Below are 24,946 nucleotides of genomic sequence, written 5' to 3'. Positions count from 1 at the left end.
GGGTTTCCTCATCTCAAAGGAATCCGTTCAAAGCAGAGGGCAGTGGAAATAAACAAAGCCCAAACAAATAAACTTGTGCTCAACTCAGCTGTTTACCAGTCACTGGATCCCTGCTTGTGTAATATTCTGGCAGTCTGGACTGGTTTTAATACAGCACCTCAGAGAGAAATCAGCAACAGCTGAGATATCTTGAGTGTACTCACTGTACAGTGATCTGCCAGCCATACACCAGGCAATTGCATCTATGTTGTGGGCAGTATAAGCAATACAAATGTGTGACCTGATTGATAATAACAATAAATCATCTGTCTGGCACCTTCCATTATTCATTGGGTTCACAAGCTCAGAAGCATTTTACCTTCATATGAATAACATTATTTACCCTCTATCAACTGCCCCCCAACATACATACAGTACTGTACTCCCCTGCCAGCTCTGCTCTGCCTTCTGTTTCTCTACTGAAAGAGTGCAGCCCTTGGGTCTCATGGCTGCTCAGTGTTTTTTTTTCCTGTATCGCTCCTTCATTCTTGTTTGGTAATACTGTAAGAACATAAAAAAGTTACCAATGAGAAATGGCCATTCGTCCCATCAAGCCTGCTTAATTCTTATTAGCTAATTGATCTAAGTATTTCATCCAGCCGTTTTCTGAAAAAGCCAGAATATTGTCCTCAACATGGCTAGGTAGCTTCTTCCATCTTCCCACAACCCCCTGTTCTCAGTTTTAAATCTACTTCAATGTCGTTTTCACTTGTGCCCTCTGAGCTACTTACCTAACACATCATATTTCCACAGATCACCAGAGAATGTACTGTATTTTAGGTTAATATTGTAGAAAATACTGTACATAATGCTTCATGGCCTTTCTATGTGATGGCAGTGTATCTTTATCTGCTTTAATAATGATGTGGTCTGTAGATTTGGACCTCTGAAGAATGAAACCATAATTATTGGTGCATAGATCTGTAGGGGCTTATCCATATATATGAAAAGGACTGTAGTATATACAAGACTTTTATGTGTGAAGTAAAATATAGAACACACATAAATATCATGTTTCTTTTTATTACAAACGAAGAAGTGTGTTGCCTTTTTCTTAAATCTCTCCTTATCTGCATTATAAAGAGTAAAACATTGTTCTTCCATGCCTCAGTTGGTTCAGCCAAACCAATACTTTTCCCATTTTTTTAGCAGACAGTTGCTTCTCTGCCTGAAGTAAGATTGACATTAGCACACAAACACACCACTGTATTGATTGCTGTTTGCTTTTTGCCGTAAGAAATGGTGTGTGTAGAGTAGCTAGGGACCAATAGTGCGGATTACAACAGATGTGGAGCAATTTCACTAGACATGTTTTTGATAAGCTCTGCACCCTGTCCAGAGTGCCCAAGCCTTTCAGCTCAATCAGGGCTGATGTCTTACAGTCTTGTAGTCTGATGCAACTCTTAAAACGAGCATTATAACGACCACATATACTGTATGTGTACATATATTGTGAAACATACTGTAGCTGTCCTTTTAATTTACTACAGTATGTCAATACTATGTCATGTTTTAGTTTTTCCGTAATTCTTAACAGTGCATGTACAGTATATATAAAATGCATCTTAAAGACTGTGATGCTCATTCTACTGTTCTTTAATTAATTTCTAACTCTTCTTGATAAAACATACATATGCATTAGTATGATGGTAGTTTTAAGCCTTCTAATTTTTATGGGAAATTGTGTTGGAATAATTGTGGAATAAGCAGTTGAGTCCTGAGGAGATTAAATCTTTGTATTGGAATTAAATCTAATTAAAGCTGTAGCAGGCAGTGCTGTTTTCTCTTCAGTGAGCACTATTTACTAGCCTTGCCAACAAATGTAATCATTAAATGAGACATCTTTTGTGTATTTTTTTCAGAGAAAATGCTTTGATACCTTGTATTTTTAACTTTACCAATTCCACTTCTGTGTACCAGTATTTATGGTGAACATGCTGTTGATATAAACTTTGAATATATACTGTACAGTAAAAACGGGCTCCAATGTGACAAAATCTGTATGCAAAGTAGAATGCAGGATACATTTGCATTTGGGAACCCCTTTACTCCCTCACACCTTTTTCTGCCTTTGAGACCTTTTTAGAAAATTAGAGAGAATTTCTGCAAGTCATGAATGCTTCTCTGTCAGTCAGTCATAGACATGCACTGGACCACAGGCTAAGCTGATGCCTGTGTTAACCTTATGTCAAAACCATTTTGGCACAGAAGTTCTCTCCAAACAAGCAGGACAACGTGAATTAAAACTGCTAGTGTAAGAAGAAGGGGCCTGTCAAAATTCTTCAAATTCAAGCGCATTGTACATCACACGTTCCCAATTCGGAGACAGTACAAAATAAAAAGAGTCACACACAGTAGCAGGTCAGCTTTCAGAATCATTCAGAATCCAAAAGCCAATTTCCTCTCTCTGTTTCCTCACCAGCCTTATTTCTTCGAGGCGTTACTACTTTGAGGTTCTACATAAACAAGACGACAAGGGCTCAGATCATGTTGAGGTTGGGGTAAGTAGTTCTAGTTCCATATCTACATCCCCAGCTATAATTAATGTCAATGTCAAAAAAGAGAATAACGTTTTCAAAGCTGGGAAAACTAAAGAAAATAAACATTGACTTCCATCAGCAAGCTGTCAATCATTTTTCTTTTAATAAATGCTATTCATATTCATTTTCTTTGCACTACATTTCTATATCTTGAAAAGTTAATTTCCTGTTTGATCTAATCCTTCGTTGAGGGGTTCATTAATCTTGTTGTTTTTTTCTGAGCAAAACAAAGGAAACCCGAATGCTTTGTTCTTCATGTATTCAGGGAGACATTAACAAACACAGAACATTTTGGAATAAAGAGAATAATGGCAAGGAAACTGGATCATGAGAAATGTAATGTTACATCTCTCATCATCTTACAAATATATGTATTTAAAAGTACATTTCCAATGTAATTATAATCTAAGTATTATTTTTCAGAACTCTACATTGATAGGTAAGGCTTCAGCTTCATTTGTTATAGTGTTTTAAATAACGTTTTTTTCACTCTTTCTGAGTGAAGCTAAGCTATGCTACAACACTTTAGATACTACAGCAAATTGTTGCTTGAGGCCTTGAACTCTTCTACACAGTATGTGGGAAGAGGTTATCTTCACGAGTTTGAAGAAATATGTATTTTCTGTCATTATAAAAGATCTTGCCTTGTGTGATGAAGTATATTGCCATTTCAGCTGCAAGTTTCAATATTCGGAATAACAAAATGTATAACTGTAACCTTTTGCGTCATATTTAAAACTATCAATGAGGTGTCATTAATATAACATTGTGTACTTGAAAAGTGTATTTTTGATCCTGTTGTCATCTCTTCCTTTCTCCTTTTAGACAGGACATGTGAAGTGTAAATTAGAACATAAAAATAGTTACAAATGGCTATTTGGCCCATCTAGCTTATTTGCTAGTAATGAATTGATCCAGGGATCTCATCCAGCTGTTTCTTGAAAGAAGCCAGAGTTTTGGCTTCAACAATATGGCAGGGTAGCTTGTTCCATACTCTCCTACCACTTTTGTTCAGGTAGCCTTGTCCAAAACAAGGTTTCCTCAGGCTTTTGAACTGGAATATGATGTTCTGATCCACATTGTGCTAGGCAATCATCAAGGTAGTTATTGTGTTCTTCTGCGAACAGATTTAAACTGTTTCTTGCTTCACAAAATAAGTCTTCAGACAGGTGCTGGGTGCAGACACCAGCCAATTAAGTCTTCCAAATAGACAAGTGAAAAAAACATCATATAAGGTATTAGCGTGGGCATGGGAAAGCTATTAACAATTTCTTATTTGGCCGTTTTTCAGAGTTTGGCTGTTTTCAGAGACTGCATTTGAAATCTAAATTTAAAACGCAAAGCTAAATGATGTGAAAAACATCTTTTTGCCTGCTGGGTTTTAGTACCTTATGGTCTTCTTCCAATTAATGATAACACATTTTATTACCAGATGAAAGCTTTACATAGTTACAGAACTTCAGCACCTGTCTTCTTATGCGTTACTGGAAGTAAAAAGTAATGACCTTGTGGTTGAGAGTGCCATAGTTAACTCAGTTCTATCGTTCTGACTGTCATGTGTTTAAAAAAGCAACATGATCTTACTGGTAGAACAACATACATTTAGAGCAACAGCACTACACTGACAAAGCTTCCTTGTAACTCTGTAGGTGTTTTAAAAAGCATTTTGTGATTTTCTTTCATCTTATGCAGCAAACGAACATAAACATTTAAAAACTAAAGGCCATTCAGCTTGTTTGCTAGTGGTTTAATGACTCAGCAATTCCATCTGTTTCTTCTAGGATCCTGTGGACTAGTTTCAATCACCAGGGTCAATGCTAGGGAAAGATTCATTTAGACTCCCACAATTCCTTGAAAGGAAACCACTCCTGTTTGTGTAAATTCTCCTAAATGTAATGACCTCTTGTGTCCTTGGGTCTTTGTATTAATTCTGATCTTGAAGATGACATTTGAGCTGATTTGACCAAAGCCTTTTGGGATTTTGAATACCAGACTCAAGTCATTATGTAATCTTCCAAACAACTAGCAAGGTTTTTAACCATCTGCACTATAGTGCAAATCATTTTCACTGTCCCCAAAGCTTGCTTCCAGGTGTAGAAATTGCATCTTATCGATCCAGACATTCATTGGTCATTTCAGGTATAAGGGTAATGACAGTTTGAAAATGTCATTCTCACATCAATAAGGCAAGAATAGTCTCACTTTTTACTTGCTGACCTTAATGCAGAACAGGAGACTGTAAAAAGCTCTGCTATTGTCAGGTGCCAAAACCAAAACCCATTTAAGAGTCAGGCAGTCAAAAGTATTCCCGAACCAGAAGCAATGAAATAAAAATTGAAAACTTTAACAGAACATAAATTAATAAATTAGCAGTCAAAAAGATGTGGAGGGATTTAAATAAAAGATAAAGAATTTCCTCTTGACTCTGAATTACAGCCCCAGGTTAGCTCCTGAGATTTTCTTACCTCTTCTTCTTTCTTCAGCGGATCATGCACCGGCATCTGCGTATTAAAAAACAAGCGAAGCAGAAGTATCAAATGATGTACTGTACTATGTACAGGGTATGTGCATTTGTGATTGTTTGTTTTAGGGTATATTTAGACACAGAAGTTAAGCCTGCTTTGTGTTTTCAGAAGCACCTTGTTGCCATGGTAGTTTTGAAACAGAACTAAGGATTTGAATGGTGGCACTCTAGAAACCTAGGCACCTTTTATCAGAGTACCTTCCTTCCTCCAGGCAAGCTGTGGGGAGCAGAGACTATTTTACCTCACCCTTGAGGCTTTTTGAATTGGTAGTAGCAGAGAAACACTAATCTCAAGTGTTGTTCTTGAAGAGGAAGCTTTTAAGGAAGGCCCTGCTGCCTTGTGTTTATCTTTCATTAAAAAATAATTTAACTCCCCCCATTTTAAGGCAGTTAAAATGGATCTACCACAGTACTTTATTCTCATCAAATAGGAAATATTAAAATGTAAATTTTATTATTTTTTAAAAGCTCCCTGGTGTGCAGGAGTATCAGCTGAAGGCAAATATTGAGATATCTTGAAATAGAAAGTCAATATTATCTCTATAATGTGACCCACTGTTGTGTGCACTGTGTGTGTGAAATACTAACAAACCAAACAACACTCATCTGAAGTTATTAGCGCATAAACATTATTTTACTCTGTTTACTTTTCCCTGTTTTCTTGACCATGTACTATGATGCTGCATTTATCTCTCTTGACAATTCATGGTCCATGATCTCCACTGACTGAATGCATTAGAAACCAACGGTGCTTTAGTCTGCCTTGAAACTAAAGTTGTCATGTGGGCCAGACAGCTCTCTCATAATATAAAAAAGGTGTTATTTCCAGGACATGCATACTTTGCAGTTCCACAAACCTGCCTCTGTTGCCCCCAGCTGATTGACATTACATAGAAATAGCCTCACTCCACCCTTTAATCATTAGAATATAAGAATGGTTACAAATGACAGGAGGCTTTTTAGCCCATCTAGGCCATTTAGTAGTTAGAAGTTAATTGATCTAACGATCTCATCCAGGCATTTATTGAAAGAAACCATTTTATTGGCTCAACAAATTGGCTGGGTAGCTTGTATCATAGTCCTACAACTCTCTGGGTTAAGAAGTACACCGAATGAGAATACCATATATACTGTATACCAACAGATACCTTTCCAGTGCTATTAGGGGTATTTTCTGTACCTATTACATAGTATGCTTTGCACTAAATTGTATTTTTACATGAACCAAAATTACGTGAAAATGGTCTTTGTCAAATTGACATAGCTGTGAAGGTGCAGACATATTATTCAGTTGTTGTCACGTTTGCAGACATCTGTCAACAGCAGCTCTTCTCATGCGTTAAAAAATGACGCCTACACCTGGAGAAAAACACACACACACATTCCACGGATGTGTTCTATCATGGAATGAAAAGATCATTCACAGCTAAAGATGCAGGGAGAGAGTGTTAAGATTCAGCATTTCCAAACTGCCAGCTTGTGAAGAAATAATTAAAAAAAAAACTCCAATCACACTTGACTGATTTTCAGAGATCTAGCTATCCTGTATTAACACATTTACTTTTAATGGGCTATTTTATTACTCCCTGTCCTGTTTGCAAGAAACAGTCCTGCCAAGCAGCACCACCTGCATCAGCTTGGTGTGAGTTCCTGAGCTCTGCAGGGACAGTAGTTAGCCATGTTGTTTTGCACGTGTTATTTTTAAAGTGCACAAACACTGATTTATATTAAAAAGGCTTTGCAGTCCTTACTATAAGAAAGAGGGTAACACAGCTGAGAGAAAAGGTTTTCACATACTGGATTTAAATTTTAATTTGATGTTTGTCAGATATTTAAGGTTGTTTATTCAATTGAAAGAGTACGTTAAAGCGTACGTTTACTTTTCCCCTGCCATAAATAAATTCAGCTACTGTACTGTAAAAGTAATATTTTAAGGTGTAAAATACTAAGGGGCAGGGGTGTAAAATATTGGTCTTTTTCTTGGCTCGACACCCAACAAAATTATGCCAGCCACATAACAAGTTTCAAAACCACCCATCAAAAATAGTTTTTCTTTTTTTACATATTTATTTTGTCATTTTGAGAGAAGTATATCAAGAGTTAAATAAGCTCTTCCTCTCAACCAAAGAAAGGCTTCTCTATAACCTAACTAGTTGAGGTATAGTTTACCGTGTGTATTCTCACCTGCTGTGAATCACTTCTAGGGTTTATAACTGGCAATTGATATGTCCATCACATTTACTGTATCTTTATTTCATATTATTTTGATGTTTTATTTAAAGGCTAAGTGGTTTTCCTTGGTATACTTAAGGATAACAGAAAATATTTTACACTGTAGCCTTTCTCTATATACTGTATACTGTATCCTCTATATACTGTACTGTATACACATTGATTTTTTATTAAAATAATCTACCATACTGGAAGCCTTAACAAACCCTAGTCTCCTGGCTGTGCAAGCAGTCTTCAATTTTAAGGCTATTGGTCCCATAGTACTCAAGTGCTGTCAGTATATTTTCCAGCTCCGTTGAAAACTATAAAATAATTGTTTGAACAGTAAGTTGAAGTCTGCAACATGTTCAGTTGTTTTCAGCTGAGATTACAGTGTCGGAAGGCATAAAAACTGAAATGCTAGGGAGAAAGGCATTCTTTTATGGACGTATATTGAATGTTGATTTCTTTCCTTTTATCTGTATGTTTCCTGGTGTGTTTGAACTTCTCCTTTACACTATTTGCCACATCATACAAGAACAGTACTCATTAAACTCAATTTGCATTAGGGTATCAGTGCGGTATGATTCTCATTATAGTTTATAATCCTAAGAGCACATGCACTTCACAGTGAATCATTCAACAGCTAACTTTTGGACTACAACTTTGAACAATATTTGCTTTTATTTTTAATTTTGAGTAAGAGTCTGCAATCTAGAAGTTTAGCTTTCACTTGATGAAAGTTTTCTGTCCACAGGACAGTATGAGTTTTGAAAGACAGTATCTCAGAGGCACATAGGGCCCAGATGTTTACTGCTCATCAAAGAGCATTCCGGGTAGTACCAGCGCTATGTGTTTAGAGGTATCCTAAAAATCCATGATTTTAGCAAGACCAGTATGCGTTGTAACACAGGAAAAGGTGAAGGTTTTTTCCACGCTGAAAGGAAAAGCACAGAATAAACCTTTATCTGTTTCTTTGCAGCCTACTCATGCTGACGCAGCTCCGTACTCAAACATCTATTATAACACAGACAAGTCAAAAATTATTTCAATTACTGTATGTCGCGAAGAGCTCGGGTAGAATGTAAATCAAAAGACCATGTGTCTTTCCTGTATCAGGTGTATGGATCAGAGCTGCAGATGTTTCTCACCTCAGTGGGACAAGAGTTTTATACAGAATCTAAAGGGGTCACTCTTCCAAAGAGAAACTCTGGTACTGACCTGTCGAGGTCCTGTACCCTAAAGCTTTAAGTTTAATGCACCGATTGAGTGACCTGGCATGAGGGCAGAGCAGTGAACTGTGGAGGATGGATGGCCTGTGTCGAAAATATTCCCAGCTAAACCTCAAGCTGTCAGGCAGGCTCGCTTGGCTGCTGTGATTCATATGTTTCATTCAGTGTATGGGTTTATCGTGAGGTCTGTGAGGGCTTTGTTCACTGGGCTGTGCTATTGACTTCATTGTGTTCTCTGCTCATTGTTATGGTCTTTTGCTAAGGGCTTGCTCTCCCTTCACTATCTTCACCATCACTATCTTGCCAATTTTAAGGTGAGTCTTCAGTATGAAGGGAGTTGGAGGCAGTGCAGTAAATTATTAAGGGGGTGCTCTGTTTTTTTTCTAAGTCTATTTATATAATATGCTTTATACTGTTTTCACATTCTCAACCCATAGCCTGAAGTACTCAAAATGCTTGTGCACCCAGATTTTATTTTGGGAAAACATTATATACAGTATGCTACTTTTCCTTCACTTGGAGTACAGCCATTTTGCCAAACACTGACGTTAACAGAGAGAGAGAGGACTTTTAATGTGGTATTGCAGAATCCAAAGAAAATATAGGTAATTCGTTAACACCAATGGACTGAATGCCTCGTTCTCTTCATGCTTTTTTGCGTTAGCCCAAGAATGAGTATACCCTAGAAGGACAATACACACACATTCTGGGAACTCATGGACTGAAATGCTTCTCTTTAAAAAATCAGATGTGTAGGCCAAAGCCTGAAAAATTATATTCTTCAGTAAGAGTCATATTATAAATAGCACAGAATCTTCATAACAGAAATTCACAGATACCCAAAGAGAATACAAATACTGTAGCTGTTAACTTTAGGTTTCTTCACCTACAGTATATGCTTGTAAAGGCAGAGAAGTTACATATTATTTATACCATATATTTAGAACATTCTTTGCATCACTAGAGGTCATTTAAAATTTTAAGAGGTTAAATGTGTTGGTAATAATTTGACTCACTCTATACAATTATGCAAAAAAGTAAACTACTTCAGAAATACTGCACCATCTTTTTCAGGTTCCTGCTGCTTATCTCATTAGATACAGTATACTGTACAGTATTGGTGATTTTATGATGCTCTCCTTTGATATCCAGTTAATAAGAGAAGTTTCAGGAAGGCATTAGCTGTAATGAACAAGGCATGCCACTAACAGTATATGTATTTCAATTATTTTATCAATTTTAATTAATAATTCAAGATGAAAACATTTTTCCAACAGTCACCAGTATAGAATATTTTTGGAAATTTTCTATTTCTGAAATGTTTGAATAGGCAGCAAAAGTGTTAGCAAAATATGTTAAGAACCGTTACTGTGCACGGCACAGTTTGTGCTCTTTATTCCTATACATTAAAAACTGAGAACCTACACAAAGGGTTGCAGTAGTCTGGAAAAAGCTAGCCAGCCTTATTGTCATAAAAAGCTAGTTCAGATTAATTAGCTACTGACAGCCAGACAACCTGGATGGTTTTTTGTAACCTTTTCATATGTTCTGAGTTGATGTCACTGTTTGAACAAGCTGATTCATTTTGCAGCCATTGTGTACAGTGAGATCTCATTAAGTGTTCCACTGCAAGAGTACCTGAACATTCCAAGTGAAAGGTACAGTGGATTGAGATACAGTATAGTACATTCAGTAGAATCTGATTCAAAAGGGATTATCTTTCTGTATGCATACAATGCTAATAGTAATACATAATTATCTTAAATATTAATTCCAATTCCATTTTTTTGCCCAACCTATGTATGGTTTTCTTCACCTTAAAGTTGCTGCTAACATGTCACTGTTTCTGTGCACAGGAGAGCACCAGGCTGTAAAGAGCAATTTTCAGAGGGAAAAGATTCAAAGGACTCAGGGTTTTTTTAAGTCAACCACTACTGAGCCAAAGATAACATTCACTGCTCTCTTTACAGGCCTCAAACGTCATCAGGGACACAAGGAGTGCTCAGTCAACTGCACTGAAAAACAAGGAATTTAATTAGCAAGTGCAAACACAGGCAATCATTTATTCAACAAATTCTTTTCATTGAGAGTTGCTTTGAGAGAGTTCTACTAAGCTCGGATGCTATCTTACACCACCATGTTTTATACCGTAGGCTTTAAAACAACACTGGAAATGTTTTTCATATGGAATTAGTTTACAAAAAGTATATTTCTTCAGTCCCGATCTTTTCAAGCTTCTAGCTCTCGATTTTGGACAAGACAGTGATGAAGTCTGTCTGGCTCTTGTGCTAATGCTCCAAACAAAGCTGACAGGTTACCCCTGCAGACAGCAGGTTTTCCATGGCAACCTGTTCTTTTGGACTGCCCTCTGTGAGTGGTCTGAACACTAGCATTATCTGAGAATCACTGTCAAGAGCACGGATCTGAATGAAGCCACAGGTTATGGTAAAGATCTGTGATCTGTGTTTTAGAGGGAATGAACTGCAATACCAGTGTTCCATTTTTGATTTTTTTGTCGTTTTCTCCATGTTAAAGAAGAAAATTAAAATAAAGACCAATATGTATAAAACAAATATTTAGTATCGTCAGATTTTCTTCAATAAGTGCGCTGAAATTTGTGTAAGGCTGTCCTGTCATTCTCTTCTATGTATGACTGCAATGCATAATTGTGCTTTAATGTCCTGTAAAGGGCTGAGTAATTATGTACAATTTGTATGTACTGTACATGAGCACACCAAATAGCTGCAGAACAGATGGAACAAATGCAGTACAAGGAGACCGACAAGAACACTTTAATGTACAGTACACATCTAATATTTCATTTTAGAGCAAACACTTTGTACAGTATGTGAATCTCATTAAAAGACTATCAAACACTTTAACAGAACTTTAGCCTCAATGGAGTCCTACTGCTTTTACAAACATCTGAACCACCCACATTTTCTAAATAAATTCTTTTAAATGCTAATGCACTTTTTGAATTATAAACAAAGGATAACTTTTAAGTCCCTAGTCTGAAATATCAAACACTTCCATAATTATGAAATGATATGAGTTTGCTAGTCTAACAAAGTAATTATAACTACTATTATTAGAATTCCTGTACTGTTAATTTTGTACTTTGCTTTGATTATTGCATAAGGCTTAATAATGCCAAGATAGACCATACAGTCTCACCACTGGTCACTTAGTACTTAAGTGTGCCAAAATAGCTACAGTATATAGTTCTTTTTAATCTATCATCTTGGAGGAACTGTATGTATTGATCCCCCAATGAGGTGACCTTGAAAAGCAAGAAGAGGTCTGTGCAATCAGGAGAATAGTAAATGCTGTGAAATCAGGGAATCTGTGCTGAAATGGCTTTTCTTCATTTCAGAGGCAGTGCTGCCTACAGTATCTGATAATGGGGTGTACTCCTTTTAAAAGCCTAGATCATAATCTGTCTTCCACTTCAGGCACTGTGTTTGTCTTACTGTTTCATCACTGGTTCAAATCAGTGACATGCAATTACGAGACAAAAAACTATAATGGAGTATTTTGTATCTGTATTTTCATTGTTTGTTGCATTACCTACTCTAATGTGATTCTATGAATCTTTTTAAAGATGCTGCTTTTTAAAGATTTCAACATACTGTATACAGTATACTGTATGTTCTGAAGAATACTTCTCCTAACAGATCGCTATGAAGGACACAGGGGTCACAGAGACCCCAGTGGTGAAAGCTGACTGTCCATCATATCAAACACTGTGTCCTGTTTGCTGTTTTATGCTTGGTTCTATGCACTTACTGTATGCCCTTCCCTTTGGCTATAAGAGTGTTCGTTTCAAGAGGACACTTCACTGTCAAAAAGCCTCAGCTGTTATGGTGACACTCACATTCATTCACTGTGGGGAAGAGTCAAATCAAACAGCCTTGGCTTCTCAGGTGCATCAAAGAGCACATGGGAGTATTGGAAACATTTTTCATGCTTCTCCCTACGGTCTCTCTCTGGTAAGAGGTCAAAGATAATTAGCACGGCCAATACAAAGTGGTGCTGGAATGACAGGAAAAACACATAAACCTCAAAAAGCATATGTTACTGGTAAGACATAAAGCAATATCAGAATATCACTTTTCCCAGATGTTTTTTTTCTTAGCTCTGTTTCTTCACTGCTTTTGTGTATGGTGAAATAGTGTTTGTTATTCGATCCCCTTTCCATAAATGGCCTGTCCTCAGTGATTATGTCTGCTGTAATGAGATGTGGCACCGTAACTGCCAGGCATATTTGGACCAATTGTAGTTATTGGGGTGGTACAGTAATCGCTGGTAAGAAAGTTAAACTGCAGTGGTTTACACAGCTGCTTTAAATATGTCCGTAGGAAGCAAGAATGATTTAACGTGATCCTCTCTGGTTTGTGCCGGAGCAAGGACGTGATGTCCACTCTGCATTAAATCTACAGAACTAAGGGTTGAATAGGCCTGTAGCTCTAGCAAAATCAAAACAGTGTTTGCCAATAAATGTAAAAGTTGTACTTTAGAGGGAATTTCTAGAAATTATCCAATTGCTTAAAAAACGGCAGAGGTTACACCTTATAAATTGATTTGTTGAACATTAGTGTTTGCTGAACTGTTTTTGTATCAACTTCCTCTGTCTTAGGAAGAAAGTAACCATTGCTGAGCAGAAATTAGATAAGTTAAGAAGAAACTTTTTCTTGCTTGCTAATTATGGCTTTCATCGTGACTACCAGACTAAAATTGTGACTACCTCATTGTCCCTGCCTCCTGGATGGATAAAGAATGTGATCTGATCAGCAGAAATTTCATGTTGTGGATAAATGTGCAAGGTTACTATATTGCCCTTGATACTGGACAATACCTTGGAATACCTTGGAATGACTGATTACACCAATAAAATATTTACTGCTACTGCCTCTGACCTGTGCCTGATGTCAGCTTACTTCTTTATGATCACAGAATGATAAGTTCAACACATTTGGTTCCATGCTTCTACGATCAGCCTGTGTAAATAAGTATTACCTGTTTTCTGTCCTGAAAGCTCTCTGTCAAGGAATGAATTATGTCCACTTTTCACAGTGTTAGCTTCTTGAAGATACAGTAGGAATAGCAGAACAAGGGACCTTCTTCACCTTGAAACAAGGCCTGACCTCAACCTTCTGTCAAACCAACCATGCTGTACATGAAAACAGCTGGTCTGTGATCTTCAGTCAGGAGCAAGATAGTGGGTTGTTTTTCTTTATATCTATCAACTTTTCTGTGTATGTTTTTTTCTCTGTTTCAGTGGCGTCCGTTTCTCCCAGGCCTGAAGTTTGAAATAATTGATTCAGCATACATCTCGCTGTACACAGGTAAACCACCAGACTGGGAATGGGAGATGGGGTGCTAGGGAGTGAGGTTTGGTCTCCCCGAGGGAGAGCTTTACCTTTGTCTGCGTTTAGTTTTGGATGCCAAAGAATATAGGGAGTAAATTAAAGAACACAAATTATATACAAATTGTCAGTGAAAGAGCAGAGATCTTACCACACAAACAGGGCAGTTTGTTCTGAGTTTTCATGCTTTGTGAAATTCAGGTAAGCTCAAAGGCACCATGTATAGCTGTGTTGGATATATCCTCTCTCTTTCTATGTATAGAAGTGCCTGTAATTGTCTTTGAAAAAAATAAGAATTGTGAAAGTTGCCATAGTTTTAGCACAGATGTCAGGACAGTTATTCTTTAAAATTGACTTAATCTTCATACCCCACATATTGCTATGAAATGAATCTGAGACACCTGCCCAAAAACACTCCAATCTTTGATTATAAACTCGTAAACAAGAATTTACTCTATTTCCATTTCCAAATTTGTAATTTCTCTTTTTATAAGATTATGTACTGTATGTATTGGATATGATTTGGCAAATAACATACAGTACATACAGAATGCTGTAAATATAATATACAGTATACAGAAGGTAGAATACAGTCATAAAATTCCTGAAAGCTGGGAAGTGACTCTGTGAACCAAAATGTACTCTTATAAGGCATAAAATGCTACAATAAAAAATCAATCTCAAGTGTAATTAGGAAGAAACAGAAGATCGGCATGCTGAGGTTGTATGCTTTTCTGCTGAAGCTTCTTCTTCTGTAAGCAGCATCCAGGTCAAATGTGAAAAAGATTGTGCCACCTGTCCTGTAAACACAAAGTAATAAAACCACAGAAGCGCTCTAGTATAACAACGCAAAAGGGAATGGCTACAAGACAAAAGCTTAAAATAATAATACAGAAAAAGCAGTGCATAACATATGAATCTTAATACCAGTAATTTCCCAATGCTTCAGTTCATAGAGCGCTGAGCCCCCAGGCAAAGAATGTTAACTTTTATTGAAACTAAATTACATTGCTCTTAAAGAGTGGCACATTTCACAATTTTCCTGTGTACTGAAGTTCATTTGAAATGACTTTCATTTTAATAAGCCAGATAGCAGAGAAAGGAGAACAGTTCAGATTTATAATGAGCTTTTGTACTTCAGTTTTTTATCATTAAACCCACACATTTCTTTGGAGCTTTATTATTTTTTCGTTTGCAGCATGATCTCACTTGGAGACTGGAGGTTTTTTAGCTGAGTATTTTTTTTTTCTAAAATGCTGTTGATTTCTCTAAGTGATTTGTATCTGCCTGGGTATACAGAGCACATTTTACCCTGCTCATGCGTGCATTAATTCATTGGTTACATTTGTTATATTAGTAAATAAAGTCAAAGTGTATTTGATGAAATGCATGTTAATCAATCTCTATACTAATAGCCCTGCCCATATGCATCTCTGCCTCAGCAGCCAGTGTGACTGTTATTAGAAACTGGATGATTGAGTATTGTAGAGAAATAGTACAGAAAAAAATGTCAAAAAGAAATTTTCAGATGTTAACCAGTATGTTCTTACAGATATGTTTGTTGTTGATACAGTTTTAGGAGCGGTTTAGTACAACAACAAACTTTGATTTTTGTCATTATATATAGTAAATAGATTTAGAACCTGAATTTATGCATCCACGTAACCTTTAAAATATTACATTTTGTAACCCGTATTCTGTGTTCTTTTCTATATATTTTTCAGAATTATACAGTAGAACTTTTCATGAACCTGCTTTTATCCATAAGTGTTCAATAAATCAGTACTCTTATCAGGAAATGAAAAACAGAAAATCAAGCATCAGTATAACACGTTTGCCTATTTTGAAAGGGATGTATCTCTTAAGCCATGATTTATGTAAATAATAAAGCAGTCACAGCATTTCAATTCAGAACCTTAACTGATCTGCAATATCTAACGATGTTGCTTCAAACCACTGGATTTGGTGTGCTTGCCCTCGGGTTTCCCTAAAGCTCCTTGGTGTCAGAAATGTCCCTCTGTTAAATACTAAATTCTGTGGATTAGAATGCCTTGCTGCAGATTTACATAAATTCTTCGGTGGGGAAGCACAATGCTCCAGGGACCTGCGATATTTATTTTAATTATTGCCAGAGTTGAGTGATGTTTGGCATTTTTTAATGCCCTGCTTTTAATTTGAGCTGAAGTTAACAAGCTCTGGGGTTCAGGGACCCGTGCAGCAAACTTGAAACATTATTGTGCAGTCCCCAGATTGTTCATTATGGCATTGAGTATCGGCAGCATGTACACATCATTAATCACCTTCTGCTCACTATTGTGGCACAGAGGGCTGAGTCCCCCGAGAGGGTGACACAATCGATGCTTGTTGCTCGTGTGACCAGTTCTTTGTCTGAGCACTTATGGATACACTGTGGAGGGTCACACTATAGCTAATTACCTAAGAGGCTGTTTCCTTGAAAGAGAATAGATGTGTTACATTATCCTATGCCTACGTGTCAGTTAGACTAGTCCAACTTTATTAGTGATGCTTTTAAATCCGTGAATGAGTTTTACCTAATGGCTTTGGCCTTCACTGTCCCAAGGCCTACTTATTGATAACATCTTTTTTTTTCCATTTTCACCAAATCTGTCTGAACAATCACTAGAGTAAAGATTTGTGTGTGTGTAAACTGTCACAAATTTGTCATCTGAAGTAAGAACCACCAGTCTTGAGCAAAGCTTCCATTTTGTCTTGCAATTTTGGTTTGCGATTATTTGTATTGATTTAGAGCACACTGAAATTATAGGGGCCCCCTGGGTCTTTTTTCTGTCATTTGGACAATAACAAATAACAAAATGGTAAGTAAGCGGCTAAATGATCTCAGAACTCCACCACAGCATGGGGAAGTGGAAGAAACCAGGCCAAGCGATGAGACAGCTTTCTTTCACTCAAAAGCTTTACTTGAGGGCTCACTCAAGTACTAAGTTTCAGAATAATAAGCACCAACGATAATCAGTGCATAAAGAGAGAACCTAGAGTCACTGAGAGAGTCTCTCTGTGGCTTTCCCTTCAGTTCTACTTGTTTACAGACACAGGGTCATGTCGGTGTCGTATGGCTTGCTCTTCTTGCTCTGTTCTTTCCCTCCTGCTTCTTGTGGCGTCTCCTCTTGTCTCCCACCCGGCCTCTTTTTATCCCCCTGCTTGGAGAAAACCAATAGGTTAAACAGTGAGGATCACAGCTGCTCCTCCTCGACACCTCATTCTTCACATCTGCGTTCGTGTCAGGGGGGAAATCACTGGCGTCTGGTTTTATCCATCAAAGCTCTTACAGAGCACCTTCAGTGACTGAGCCTCCACCACATTTTCAGTCACAACTCCCGTTATCAAGAAGTGCGTCCGATTCAGTCACAGATTAATTTCTTTTCATCTTATGAGTCTGGAAGTGAATTGTGTTTTCCTGTAGACTCTCAGGCACAGCTGTTATGAAACGAAAACATGTTAAACATCCAAAGATAACCAGCCACTTATCAAGCACTTCCGATAAGCTACTTTATAGACATATTGTAATACCGACTGCAAAGTCCAGTCGTCATGAAATAATTTGTTTGCTAACTGTAGTTACATTTTTGGGAGTAAAAAGCACTTGATATTAGGGAAATACTGGGGGAATTAAATTGCCGCTGTGTATGCCATTGGTGATCTTAATCAGGGGCATCAGTGAGTTGCTTTCCTTTGTAATTCGCTTTCCTTCGAGAAGTCTTTTTCAAGGCCTGTTTGTCATTGGAAAGTTTCCAAGCTTAATAAGTATTGCTTTAGGAGGAAATCACCTGAGCTAATCCTGGAGACCACAGGCAGTAGGATGTGCAACAGTCCAGAAATGAAAACTGGAACATGAAGATGATAAGAGCTGCTTCTTTAATTTAGAGTGCAATTTGATTTAGAGGTGAATTGCTTATAGTTTTGTCATGTAGTACTGCATTTTCCCCAGGTGCAGTAATCCTTCCTTTTCCAAGAATCAGCCATCCTTGTCTTTGTTGAAGTTAGTGGTTCCTGCTGTTATGTTGTAGCTCTAGAGACTTGTTCAGAAAGGCAGAATACTGTACAGTTAATTAGACACACTCTTCACCTCCTTATTGCTCACCTATGTGAAATAGTTCAGCTCAGCACTATTGATCACTGTCTGGTGTTCCTCAAAACCTGGCCTTTGAAATCAATGGATGGGGTATATACTTTTTTATTAGGGGCAGTTAGCTGGTGGAACAAGCCTGACAGCAGTAGGAAGATCATTATTTTTCAAAGGATCTTGCCAGTTAAGGGCACTTTTCCTAGATTCTCCATCAGCCTCCCAAGTTCTTTTTTTTTACTCCACCAGAGTCCTTTCTATTAAAAAGTGCTGCAAGGCCTTTGCTTGATTTGCTCCCTTTAGTCGCCTTCAATTCGTAACCCTGTCTTGCTCTCTTCTTAATTATACACATCTTTTTCCATCAGGTTCCAGACTTGCTCCATAAATCATACTTCTGTTCACATAACCCCGAGGCTCGAAACCAATCAATAACATTAATTAAACCCCGTTTTGTCCACTCACACCAGCAAGACAGTTTGTAGAGAGATTTCAGAACAAAAAGAACAGCTTTGAATGAGTTCCCCCTGTTTTCATGCCTTGGTGTAACTAAGTGGATTAGAGTGAAGAGAGGTGATCTGTTCCCTTAGCACCTGCTAGCATGCTTTGAAAGGGAAGTGGAACACCTAGACTCCTGTGTACAATATTATGTTATTTATAGAGAGGGACATTAGTGCATGCTCCATATATACAGTTGCAATCTCCCACAGTACTCCTGAGTACATGTAATTCCTTTGAGTTTACTCTCTGGCCTCCACCGTAATATATCTTTCTGTGTGATTATCATTGATACTCTGCTGAGAAACCAGTTTTCTTTATATCGCTTTAATGAGATGGTGAGCCGTATTCCCTGAATCCTAGATCATAAGTTATTTAAAGAATGTTCTTTTCTTCATAGAACTTTCTTTTTCTCTTTGTCACAGTTGTGGCTTTTAGTAACTCTCTATATGTTGAATTAAAAAGAAAAAAAGAACTATTCAACTATTCAGCCTGACAGTTAATGTGTGTGTTAACATCACCAGGAAGACATCTAAGCATGACAGGACATCTTCCAGTAAGAGATATGTAAACAGCCAAATAAAATTGAACATTCCCTATGCAAAATTTATTTAAATAACCCTATCTCATTTTTGTGTCATATTAAGAATATAAATCCACACATCCATTTTCTAATGCAGTTCATTAGAATTACATCCATTTCAGGACCGCAGGAGAGCCAGAGCTTACCTCCGCAAGCAACGGGCACAGGGTGGGGTCCGTAGCACGGCAGGGAGACACAGACAGAGACGCAAACGCTCACACCCAGCACGGCCACTTTTGCCAAAAGCCAGCTAACTTCCCAGTATGTCTTTATTGGACAAACCTGGAGCACGCGGAGGAAACCCACATGAACATGTGGAGAACTACAGAAACTCCACATAGATGGCACACCAGCTCTGGAATTGAACCCTGAGTCCCAGCACTATGATGCAGCATGTCTAACCTCTGCACTACCATGCTGCCAGTGTGAATTCAAATTTGGATTGAAAGCATTTGAAGTTAAAATTTAAGAATATATTGTATACTTTGGTACTGAAAATAGGGTTCAACGATTATTTTTATACCCTTCCAATACTAATTGCCAGTACGTTGAATCAGCTCAGGTAGTGCAAACTCGTAAGTGCCCATCAGCTCTGGAGCCCAAGTGCAACCGCTGGGGACGATCCCAGTCAAAGTCAGCTAGTGGCCCAGGCCTGAACAAATATAATCTGGACCATGGGGCTCAACCATTGCATGGGCAGGTGCTGCAACTTGTTGAGCTGCTCAGAGCTGCCCCAGCACATTTTTCTGCAGGTATCATTCTTACATACAGTATGTCTTTTCCTCATATTTTCCAGCACCTGTGAAATGTCTACCAATTAGAGAATTGCAAAGCTACTTACTGATCAGGAAAGATCATTTTAGAGGTTTAATAGAAGATCCATCCACCTAACAGCAGTTAAGAAATAGAAACATTATGATGATACAATCTACTGAGGGGAGAAACGTCTCTGCATTATTGTGAACTCTGTGTCTCGAATTTCTGTGGTGATTTCAGACGAGTCCTCCTTAAAGATGAACAGCGTGGGTCACATCCCTCAGACCTTTGCCAGCCGTGTCAGGTCAGCTAAAGAGGCGTCAGCAGCAAGCCAACACAGTGCTGACATGCTGAAACCAGACCCGCGTGACACCTTCTTCAGCAGTGAGTACTGTGCTGCTTGTGGCCAGGAAACAGCCATCTGCCTCATGAAGCCCAGTGAGCCCTGCTCATTTTCACATCCAGCATTGTCACAATGTCACCTCCGTAGAATCAGAATTAAGAAGCACACACACTCTTTAATATCCATTATGAATTATTCACTTATGTATCGATACTAGTGAGCAATTGTCTTCTTAGGAAAAAAAAGAGTTTGTTTGCTCATATTGTTGATAAGTATTTAATAAAATGAAGTAGCATCTGGAGTGCTCCTAGATACTGTTTCTTAAAATGCAATGTATTTTTTAAGACTATAGTGTTTTGTTAATCATACAGCTTTAATCATACTGTAGATCATCAAAATATACATTAAATAAAAGGAAATGTAAGCAAATAGTAAACGGATAAAATATGCTACCATACTGGTTTACTGTATATTACACTACACATTGCATAACTGTGAAATGCTTGTGAAATAAAACATTGTCACAAGAGTGCCATCATTTCACCATTTTTAAGCTTAACGGCAACAGTGGTAAATTTACAGTATATAGCATTCAAAACATGCACCAAAACACGAGGGCTCACATTTTCAATGTAAAATGGTTATTTTATGCATAACCAATTGTGCTATTTATTGATCCCCCCATTGGCATTCAAGTAACTGTTTTCCCTTCCATGTAGGTTAATACTGTTAAATGTTCATTTTCCTGCTGTCATCCTGCAGCTCCAATGATAGACCCCTCCCATCTGGAGAACATACTTCCTGCCTGCTTGTACTCCCCCACATACGTTGTCAAGGACTTCCCCATCGCCCGCTACCAAGGACTGCAGTTTGTGAGTACTTACCGTACACGAGAGTTCACTCCACACAGACGGCCTTCTGAGAAATAAAACAGGTAGCCAGCAAGGCCGAGGATATGAAAGTAATAATATCCAAGAGCTCTACAAGCTGTTGGATTTGCACCATGAACATTTTGTTGATGTTCTTAAGAAATGGAATTAGAGAACAAACAATGTTAGAGAATAGAATAGTTCACGATAAAGCATATTTTAATTATTATATTCATGATTTAGGGATACCAGGGGAAATTGTTTGCCTTTAATCTTTTTTTAATTAACGCAATCCATGTTTCTAACAAAGACGAAATGTGAAGAACAGCTTAAGGTAGATGTATTTTTTTGGATTAATAGGGTTTTAAACTAATACATTAAAAAGCTATTATATTCTCAGATCTGAGAGGATAAGCAAGTTTGGGCCCTGTCAGTCATGTGATGGGAGATCTCGAAGGAAATTCAGGCTACCACTGTACACAGTGGAGCTGGACCATAGGGGTTAGGTCTTTCCACTTTGCACCAAGGATTTAGTATGGAGACAGGGGACAGGCTTGTGTAAGTGAGTTTGTCCTTCAGATGAGACATTAAACCAAGGTCTTGATTACTACGTGACCATTAGAGATTCCATAGCACTCTTTGCATCTGATCTGTTGTGTTGTGGGGATGCAAGGACTGAACTGGATGCTGCATGTCATCAAGGCAGGTGCAGAAGTGGGCCTTCTCCTATAAATAAAGCCCTTTGCAAAGTGCCATACAAATACATGGAATTATTCTAATCAAAACTGAATGTATACATCTAAAGAAAATCAGAGATCACTTAAATGCAAATTCTGGTGTATCAAACTAAAAGGGCTCGACTGACAGCATATCATAAAGAAATACTGTAAGGGATTGAGGGCTCAAACAATGTTATGTTTCAACTTTAAATGATCAAACTATTCTATTTCTAATTCTCTGCATGTTTGCATAAAGATTATACCCTGTAGACTGTTTCAAACACAATCACTGTCCTCTTCTTGATAATGAATGTAGAACATTCTTGGCTTTCTCTCTTTAAGATGAGTGATTTTGCTTTAAAGAGTGAAATCCGTTTGGCATATTGTATGTTACAGAGCATTCTTCACCAAAAACAAATTTACATGTATTATGGAAGCTAATTCCATCCGAGCCAATTAATCATAGTGCATGGAGAAATATAATTGAATACAAACAAGATGCTTGCACTAAACCACTCAGTGTTCCCTGAAGATAAGAGTGAAGCTTCCAGACACTTTAATGGTAGATCAGTTTTTCCTTCTTTATCTACAGCACTCATTCAAAAGTTGTATTTTCTGATTGGCATCCAGACCAGAATGTTGTTGCCTCCCTAGGGTTTTAAAAGTGCGTGAATTATAGTGTGGTTTGTAATTATTATTACAATAAAAAGTGCAAATGTTGTGTCTTGCATTCAGAAAACTAAGGCTAAATATTATTTTAGGTGAATTTTTAAGTTTCATAAAATTATCTTAAATTATCTTGGTGTTATATTTTATGAGACTGTTCCTTATTGAAATAGAGATAAATTGTTTCTAGCACATGAGTTAGATGCTTATTAGTTTATTAATATGTTTAATCACTGCTGTTATGAAGGAACGTCTGACACATACAGTAATGATGTTTGCACATTTCTTTTTTGTCTCCCTGTATTTTGAGCTTCCCTGTCATTATTAAATGATAAGAACAAAATTCCAAATCAGCATTGTGTTTAAGAGATAGATGAAAATATTTGACCTTGCAGCTTCTATTAAACACAGACAGTGAATATATAAATTCTGTTGCACTGATTAGATGTTTGTTGATACTGTCCTCACTAATCCAATCATATCTTTTTGCTGCTCTGTTTGCAAAAGACTCAAGCAAAATGTAAACTAAGGTACTGTAGCTCTCGTCTGCCGCTGGGTCTTCTCAGGCTTCTGCTGACACTGTACCTGCTCTGTATTCTACTCTCAGGTGTACTTGTCCTTTGTGTATCCTAATGACTTTACCCGACTGACTCACATGGAGAGAGAGAACAAGTGCTTCTACAGGGAGTCACCTATTTATTTGGAGAAGTGAGTGTTCGCAATTGCTCCTTTTAGCATTTGGTGTCTAGGACGCTGGTGCCTTATTATTTCTGAATGTGAACTGCAGGTTGTGATAGAGCACTGTTAAAGCAAAATCACTGGAGAGGATCAAACCCTTGCGCAACGCAGGGATCAGCCAAGCGTTGGCTTATACTTGATGGAGAAGTAAATTGCTACTAAAACATAAAATGATCATTAAATCATTCAAATCAGGAAACAGCTTTACAGACAGATGTCAGGCTTGAGGAATTTATTCTGTGAGCTATAAAAGCTCAGGTGTATAAAGGCTGTCATAGTAATTTGGCAAACCCTTGTTGTGGAAAAGGAAATGCAATGCCCTGATGTTACCAAATAATAAATCATTTCCCTGGCAGTTCCAGAGTACTGTACAATTACTGTCCTCAAAAAAAGTGAACTGGTGCATGGGGGGAGCGCAGGCGCACCAGTCAAAGGAAGGCCAAGGTCCAGGTGCCGGGAGATCCATCCAAGGCGAACTCGGGAACAGGGAACTAGGAACACAGATAATTAAAAGCTTGACGGGACAAGGCGCTCCGAGCCCCGGACTCAGTAGGTCAGGACGCCGTGGTGAAGCCTGTGCCCGGTGGTAGGTGGGCTTCCAGGCATCCGGGCATCCCGGCATCTGGGCATCCACTGAGTTTAGAACTACGGAGACGCCGGGCTTAAATAGGGAAACGGGGATAGGACACAGCTGGGACAAATAAAGCAGGCTGCTGAAAAATCTAATTTTTTATTTTATATCACAACCTGCCAACACGTTTTAAAAGTCATTCATGTAGTTTTCTTACCAAACAAGTAACCAATGAATTGTAGATTAAGTGGCTCATACAGAGTATTCAGCATTAACATCTATCTTCTGTACATGCCCTGATTTTTACAGATTTGGCTTCTACAAGTATATGAAGATGGATGAAGAAGAGGATGATAGACCCTTCCTCTTTCCCAATCCAGAAGGTGATTGTTCTCAGCATGGCCTTCATTTATTAAACAGCGATAACATGCAAAGCATGCACTAAGCACGATTATTACAGCTGCCCTGTTCATTAATAGCATTGTAAACAGCTACTGTATATGCAGTCAGTATTACAGTATTCAGTATGTAATCAGTATTCACCAAACATTTTTATTGCTAATTTATCTTAAGCATAAGTGTGAATACTAACAGTTACAACAACGGGCAGTGTGGCTACAGAATCAATGCTAAAAGAGAGCAGAGCACTGGATGTACTGTCTGTGAGAAACGTGTAGGCAGTGTTGGTCACGGAAAGAGCAGATGAATAGCTTAAGATGGCAAATAGAGGAATATTACGGCTTGCGGAGAGGTTTCAGATGTGTATGGTGTTTACACAGTACAGACTGGGTACTTACCGAGCTTGCATGAAGAAATCAGTCCTGATCAATGTTTGCTTCCAGGAGTCACGGATCACCCAGGCTAGTGAAATTGCTGTGCATAACAGAGACATCTACGGTACTTTGCCAACCTCGGTACTTGTCACACTCATGACAGTTTATCCTTCAGATGCAATTCCTTTTCTCCGAGGACAGGAGAAGGAGGCAACAGCCCAGACAAAGAGAGTCAGGGCACAATCATTGAACAAGGTGGAACATTTTTGAAAACACTATCAAAAAGAATAGAAATAACACTGACTATACTGAGCCTCCAAAAGCCTGTTTTGACTTGTGGTGTAGATGGTACCAGGGAGCCATCTAGTGGTGTTATGTGATTGCCATGATGTTAGTTGGTGCATAATGTATCTACC

At 38.0% G+C, this 24,946-nt stretch overlaps 1 protein-coding gene across 1 annotated transcript in view; it reads left to right on the top strand.

Annotated features, from left to right (window-relative positions):
* b4galnt4a (beta-1,4-N-acetyl-galactosaminyl transferase 4a) overlaps positions 1–24,946 on the top strand; it is a 161,455-nt gene that overhangs the window by 125,844 nt on the left and 10,665 nt on the right. The window contains exons 8-13 of the mRNA XM_015338450.2: positions 2,462–2,540; positions 13,828–13,894; positions 20,092–20,235; positions 20,957–21,066; positions 23,056–23,156; positions 24,067–24,140. Coding sequence (XP_015193936.2) covers positions 2,462–2,540; positions 13,828–13,894; positions 20,092–20,235; positions 20,957–21,066; positions 23,056–23,156; positions 24,067–24,140 — 575 coding nt within the window. The remainder of the gene's footprint in view (positions 1–2,461; positions 2,541–13,827; positions 13,895–20,091; positions 20,236–20,956; positions 21,067–23,055; positions 23,157–24,066; positions 24,141–24,946) is intronic.

Source organism: Lepisosteus oculatus, chromosome 21, assembly GCF_040954835.1.
Source record: "Lepisosteus oculatus isolate fLepOcu1 chromosome 21, fLepOcu1.hap2, whole genome shotgun sequence".
In the NCBI taxonomy this organism is placed as follows: domain Eukaryota; kingdom Metazoa; phylum Chordata; class Actinopteri; order Semionotiformes; family Lepisosteidae; genus Lepisosteus; species Lepisosteus oculatus.
Note: the sequence above shows the minus strand (reverse complement) of the source record. Positions and strands in the feature narration are given on the sequence as shown.